Genomic DNA, 6,870 nt, shown 5'->3' on the forward strand with positions numbered 1-6,870 from the left:
ATCATGAAACAGTCACAAGTAGGTGGCCAATACCAGTATCGTCACAAGAACTGATACCTTGGTATAAGCCCAAGTATCGGCCTAATACCGAAACCTGATATCACTCTTACAATCTATTCTGGTAGAACTTCTTCAAAATCAAACAGAAAAGTGCTCTGTATAAATTATCAGGCCAAGCAAATAGTTAGCCCACCCCAAACACATCTGTCTGAGCTGTACAGTAGCTCAGTGTTGATGCTGATCCCTTAGGAAACCCTCCACCCCCCGTTACTGTCCATGGGTAAATGATGGCAAAAAAATTAATAAAGATACATTGCCTGCCTAAATAAATATTTACAAGAAATCCTTCCTTCCCACTACAATATCTGCATTGAATAACAGCAGATTAATTCAGCAATCTAACTTATTTCAACCAATTTGCTGAGAAAAGCCTTTTGAAATAACTGCTTTTGTCTCTTCATTTTGGATTGCTATTTTATATATATATATACAAACCCGATTCCCAAAAAGTTGGGACACTATACAAATTCGTGAATAAAAACTGAATGCAATTATGTGGAAGTGCAAAATTTTAATATTTTATTCAAAATAGACCATAGAGAACATTTCAAAAGTTTAAACTGAGAAAATGTATAATTTTAAGGGAAAACTATGTTGATTTTAAATTCCATGGTGTCAGCAAATCTCAAAAAAGTTGGGACAATGCCATTTTCACCACTGTGAGGCATCCCCTCTTCTTCTTACAACAGTCTGCAAACGTCTGGGGATCGAGGAGACAAGTTTTTCAAGTTTAGAAATAGGAATGCTGTCCCATTCTTGTCTAATACGCGTCTCTCTAAATGTTAAACTGTCTTGGGCTTTCTTTGTTGCACCTTCCCCTTTATGATTCGCCAAATGTGCTCTATAAGTGAAAGAAGTGAACTGCAGGCTTGCCATGATCCTTTTCTTACGCAGCCATGATGTTGTAATTGGTGCTGCATGTGGTCTGGCATTATCGTGTTGAGAAATGCAAGATCTTCTCTGAAAGTGATGATGCCTGGATAGGAGCATATGTTGTTCTCCAATCTGAATATACCTTTTTGCATTGACGATGCCTTTCCAGATGTGGAAGCTGCTCATTCCACACGCAGTCATGCAACCCTATACCATCACAGATGCAGGCTTATAAACTGAGTGCTGATAACAATTTGGGCTGTCCTTGTCCTCTTTAGTCAGTATGATATAGCGCCCCAGTTTTCCACAAAGAACTTCGAATCGTGATTCGTCTGACCACAAAACAGGTTTCCACTTTGCCACACTCCATTTGAAATAACCCCTGGCCCAGAGAAACGCCTGCGCTTCTTGGTCTGCTTTAGAAATGGCTTCTTCTTTGTACTGTCGAGTTTTATCTGGCAACGGCGGCTGGCACGGTGGATTGTGTTCACCCACAATGTTTTCTGGAAGCATTGCTGAGCCCTTTCTGTGATTTCCCTTACAGTAAGCATTCCTGTTTGCGGTGCAGTGCCGTTTAAGGGCCCGAAGATCATGGGCATCCAGTATGATTTTTCGGCCTTAACCCTTACACACACAGATTGTTCCAGATTCTCTGAATCTTTGGATGATGTTATGCACTGTAGATGATGATTACTTCAACCTTTTTGCAATTTTTTCAGTTTAAACTTTTGACCTGTCATCTATGTTCTATTCTGAACAAAATATTGAAATTTGGTGTTTGGGGCACAGTGGCTCTTACCCCAGATGCAACCCAGCAGCTGTAGGTGTGGCGCTCGACGACGGTACTCTGCAGAGAGAGGACTACTAACACTGCTGTCAGCAGATACAGAGCTGTAGCGCTGCTGTTTAAACACAAAGACTAGCAGAAACAAACACAGAAGAATAACTAGTCAGACTCTTGCCTTGAATCTCAAATTAGACCATCAACTATTGTGAACATATCACTCAACATACTAATTAGACTGATTAAATGCTTAGCATTTGCAGGAAATATAAATAGATCTCTATTTCTCGGATTTCAAAATAAATGTTAGACATGATCTGTTAGTTTATCTTGTTTTACAATTGTAGTCCAGGGAACCTGGGGCATCCTATTTTGGGCTCCAGTGAGATAAACAATGAAGAGGCAAATGGTAATGACCCAGTACAAGATGGAAACAAACATAACCCAGCAGAGGGCAGAGAGATTAAAATATTGTGTGCCAGCTAGCAGAATCCACATCAACATTCCACAGGCCTGCGGAAAGAAGAGAAGAAGATGAGACTGTTGGGTTGCTTGTGTCAAGCAAATTTTAGTTTTACAGAGAAATCTGAGAAAGACTCAGTAAAAGATTTGCAAAATCCAGAGGTGGGCTTTCTGTCAATGTTTAGGGGAGGTCCATTAATCCGTCAATGATGGACGCCTATTTTGATGACGATTAACAAATGACGGGAAACTTCGAACATTTGACGGACAAAACGTTGCTGGAAATGGTTTTTTCGTGTCCGTCAATGTAATCATCAAGAACGGAGTTATTACCAACGGACCTTCTCAGTCCGTCAATGATGAACACCCACTTCACTGAGGCCCTGTCTACACGTAGCAGGGGGTTTTGCAAACGGGAGGTATTTTTATGTGTTTTGCCCTGTCGGCCACACGTCCCAGTATTTTTTTTTTCATTAAAAACGTCTTCTTCTTCTTTTCCTTTCGGCTTTTCCGTTCAGGGGTCACCACAGCGAATCTGGTGAGGCAAGCTTGGAGGCAAATAATGTTTGCATACAAAGGACGCAGAAATCTTCTTCTTTTCCCTTCGCAGCGACTCAGTTGCCTCCATCTAACCCTGTCCTCTGCATCCTCTGCTCTCACACCAACTACCTTCATGTCCTCTTTAACTACATCCATAAACCTCCTCTTTGGTCTTCCTCTAGACCTCCTGCCTGGCATTTGGAAACTCAGCATCCTTCCACCAATATACTCACTATCTCTCCTCTGGACATGTCCAAACCATCTCAGTCTGGCCTCTCTGACTTTATCTCCAAAGCCTCTAACATGTGCTGTCTCTTTGATGTACTCATTCCTGATTCTATCCATCCTGGTCACTCCTAAAGAGAACCTCAGCATCTTCATCTCTGCCATCTCCAGCTCTGCCTCCTGTCTTTTCCTCAGTGGCACTGTCTCCAGACCAAACAACATCGCTGGTCTCACCACAGTTTTATAAACCTTTCCTTTCATTTTAGCTGAAACTCTTCCATCACACCTGACACTTTTCTCCACCCGTTCCAGTCTGCCTGCACACGCTTCTTCACTTCTTTTCCACACTCTCCAATACTTAAACTCCTCCACCTTCTTGGTCTCTTCTCCCTGTAACATCACTCTTCCACTTGGGTCCCTCCCATTCACACACAGAAACTCCATCTTGCTACGGCTAACCTTCATTCCCCTCCTTTCTTTTCTCTAGCTTCTCCTCCACCTGTGTCCTGCTCTCACTACAGATCACAATGTCATCTGCAAACATCATAGTCCATGGAGATTCCTGTCTAACCTCATCTGTCATCCTGTCCATTACCATAGCAAATAAGAAGGGGCTCAGAGCTGATCCCCGATGAAGTCCCACCTCCACCTTGAACTCCTTCGTCACACCTACAGCACGCTTCACCACTGTCTTACAGTCCTCATACACGTCCTGCACCACTTGAAAATACTTCTCTGCTACTCCAGACTTACTCATACACAGTTCCTTTCTGGGCACCTTGTTGTAAGCTTTCTCCAGATCTACAAAGACACAATGCAGCTCCTTCAGACCTTCTCTGTACTTCTCTATCAAGATCCGCAAAGCAAATACTGCCTCTGTGGTACTCTTTTTTTTTTTGGGGCATGAAACCATACTGCTGCTCACAAATATTCCCCTCTGCCCTTAGTCTAGCTTCAACTACTCTTTCCCATAGCTTCATTGTGTGTCTCATTAGCTTTATTCCTCTGTAATTGCCACAACTCTGCACGTCTCCCTTGTTCTCAAAAATGGGCACCAGCATACTTCTCCTCCATTCCTCAGACATCTTTTCACTATCTAAGATCCTGTTGAACAACCCCGTCAGAAATTATACAGGACCAAGTGCCTTTTCACACTTCATCCTCTTCAATGACTTTCTCACTTCATCCTTACTAATCTTTGCTACTTCCTGGTCCACAACAGTCACCTCTTCTACTCTTTGTTCTCTGTCATTTTCCTCATTCATCAACTCTTCAAAGTACTCTTTCCTTCTTCCCATCACACTACTGGCATCTGTCAAAACATTTCCATCTCTATCCTTTATTACCCTAACCTGTTGCACATCCTTCCCATCTCTGTCTCTTTGCCTTGCCAACCTGTATAGATCAGTCTCTCCTTCCTTACTATCAAACCTAGCAAACAAGTCATTGTAAGCCCCTAGCTAACCTATTTCTCTGGATCCACTTCTGCACCTCCTCATTCCACCACCAAGTCTCCTTATCCCCTTTCCTTCCAGATGATACACCAACGGACTGTCCTACCTTTCTCCCTGATCACATTTGCTGTAGTTGTCCAGTCATCTGGAAGCACCTCCTAACCAACTCCTTCCTGAAAGTCATACAACACTCTTCCTTTTTTAGCTTGCCTTTGCTCTTTGTCTTCCTCACCACCAGAGTCATCCTACACACTACCATCCTATGCTGTGTGGCTGCACTCTCACCTACCACTACTTTGCAGTCGCTGATTTCCTTCAGATTACACCGTCTACACAAAATGAAGTCTACCTGTGTACTCCTACCTCCACTCATGTAGGTCACCCTATGTTCCTGCCTCTTTTGAAAGAAAGTATTTACGACAGCCATTTCCATTCTTTTTGCAAAGTCAACCACTATCTGTCCTTCTGCGTTCCTCTCCTGGATACCAAACTTGCCCATCACCTCCTCATCACCTGCAACAACGTGTCAATTGAAGTCTGCACCAATGACAACTCTCTCACTTCTAGGGATGCTCTGCATAATTACATCAAGGTCCAACCAAAAGTGTTCCTTCTCCTCCAGCTCACATCCTACCTGTGGCGAATACCCACTAAGAACATTGATCATCACACCTTCGATTCCTAGCTTCAGGCTCATCACTCTGACACTCTTTTTTTCTTTTTACCTTGAGGACGTTCCTAACAAAACTCCTCCTTCACGATAACTCCTACTCCATTTCTCTTTCTATCAACACCATGATAGAATAACTTGAACCCTGCTCCTCAACTTCTAGCTTTACTCCCTTTCCACCTGGTCTCCTGAACACACAATTTGTCCACCTTCCTCCTCTGCATCATGTCAACCAGCTCTCTACCTTTTCCTGTCATAGTTCCAACATTCAAAGTCCCTACTCTCAGTCCTAGACTCTTGGTGTTCCTCTTCTCTTTCCTCCTATGAACACACCTTGCTCCTCTCCTTCTTTGACCAACAGTAGTCCAGTTTCCACCGGCATCCTGTATGTCAACAACACCGATGGCGGTCGTTGTTAACCCGGGCCTCTTTTTTTTCCATTAAAAACTAAGATTTAAAAAAAAAATCCGGCCAAAGTGAAGATTTGTGTTTTTCTCCTGATCCGCGTTCACGTGTAACAGTCGTAAACAGAGTTTTACGTCATCACTATGCACACATCACTCACACACACTACCTCAAGCAACTCAAGCCATAGTTTACAGCAGGTGTACTGCTTACCTGCTTGTCTGACGCAAAATCACACGGCTCCACGTAGGACAAGATCGAAGTGCTGGGCGAGTGAGCAGAGTTGTCCAAGTCGTTTGTTTCTATTCCAGAAGGCATTGTGGTGGGGTCTGTACCCCCCGTTACTCCCCGAGAGCAACCACCGCCGCCTGGGTAAATTCTTGGAAATCCCCTGTCTCCTGGAGGTCCTCCTGGATGGATCCAGGAGGCCGAAAGCTGCCTCCTCGTACCCGTGGGGCGAAACAGGGATCCTGGGGAAGCAACTGGCCGCTCTCGGTGGTTGTAAGTTCTTCTGGAAGTCATCCATGGAAGCGGAAAAGTGCTTAATTTTTACCTGGTGAACGCTCCAGCGAAAACCGGGGCCTCGACGCACTTGGGGCTCACTGCGCGGGCCGGAGAACGCTCCTGGTGGCACGGGATCCGTGCCAGCGGGGGAAATGCTTAAGAGCATGCCGGGCACAGAGCACCTCTTAGGGCTGGCTGCAGCAATTCAGCAAAGCCTGGGTCCTGCTTATCCACTACCAAATGATTTTAGCTTCTTAAAGCCTTTGTTTCTGTGGCGTTGGCTCCAGACACCAAACGTTTTGTTGTTGTTGTTGTTTTCTTTTTACGTTTAGTGGAAGGAGAACGTGTCAGAACAGTAGACTCCAACTTCTCTGGTAAAATCATTCTCAGACGTTTAAAAGGAAAGGCAATAAACCCTGCCCTTCCATTTTCTCTGCAAGTTTGCTGCTGAAAGTCTCCAATCACAGCTCAAAAATACATTTAGCTCTCATGTGAACCAACTTATCAGTCACTTGTCTTTACGGTACTTACTTTACTACTTCGTCACTTTTCTCCACGGCAGTATTATAATACATACAATCAAAACACCTTCAATTGCTGTATCTCAAGAATGTATCAGCAGTGCAATGGACATCATGAGTAAGTTTCCGCTTGTTGCCTGTCAAACTACCCAATTTGACTGTGTTTTGAAAAAAATACGTCATGACTTATTTCATTCAGCTGATTTGGAAAGGAAGCAAGACAATGAGCAGGCGGGGGAGGAAGAGTGTGTAAGAAAGTTTTGTGATAAACATCCTACTTGCTTGAGAGAGTTTCATTTCTGACTATACGATAAAAAAAAAGCAACCGTTTTTAAAGCTGAAAAGGTAAATCAATCATCATAAATACATAAA

The 6,870-nt window shown here is 43.6% G+C and overlaps 1 protein-coding gene across 1 annotated transcript; it reads right to left on the reverse strand.

The window, feature by feature from the left end:
• Positions 1–1,673: 1,673 nt before the first annotated feature.
• Positions 1,674–5,791, reverse strand: LOC147171824 (MARVEL domain-containing protein 1-like). The gene is made up of 4 exons (XM_086077793.1): positions 5,687–5,791; positions 2,057–2,230; positions 1,733–1,852; positions 1,674–1,685 (listed from the first exon to the last, which is right to left on the reverse strand). The coding sequence occupies exons 1-4, from the start codon at positions 5,789–5,791 to the stop codon at positions 1,674–1,676; spliced, it is 411 nt and encodes a 136-aa protein (XP_085933919.1).
• Between the last annotated feature and the right edge of the window lie 1,079 nt (positions 5,792–6,870).

This window comes from Leptonotus elevatus, chromosome 6 (assembly GCF_054856555.1).
Source record: "Leptonotus elevatus isolate MCC_2025b chromosome 6, RoL_Lele_1.0, whole genome shotgun sequence".
In the NCBI taxonomy this organism is placed as follows: Eukaryota; Metazoa; Chordata; class Actinopteri; order Syngnathiformes; family Syngnathidae; genus Leptonotus; species Leptonotus elevatus.

Coding starts and splice junctions, on each gene's coding strand:
- LOC147171824 (XM_086077793.1), bottom strand. CDS start 5,791: ATGCCTTCTGGAATAGAAACAAACGACTTGGACAACTCTGCTCACTCG. Junction 2,231..5,686: donor ATTTTGCGTCAGACAAGCAG/GTAAGCAGTACA, acceptor TTCTTTCCGCAG/GCCTGTGGAATGTTGATGTG. Junction 1,853..2,056: donor AGGTTCCCTGGACTACAATT/GTAAAACAAGAT, acceptor TGTTTCTGCTAG/TCTTTGTGTTTAAACAGCAG.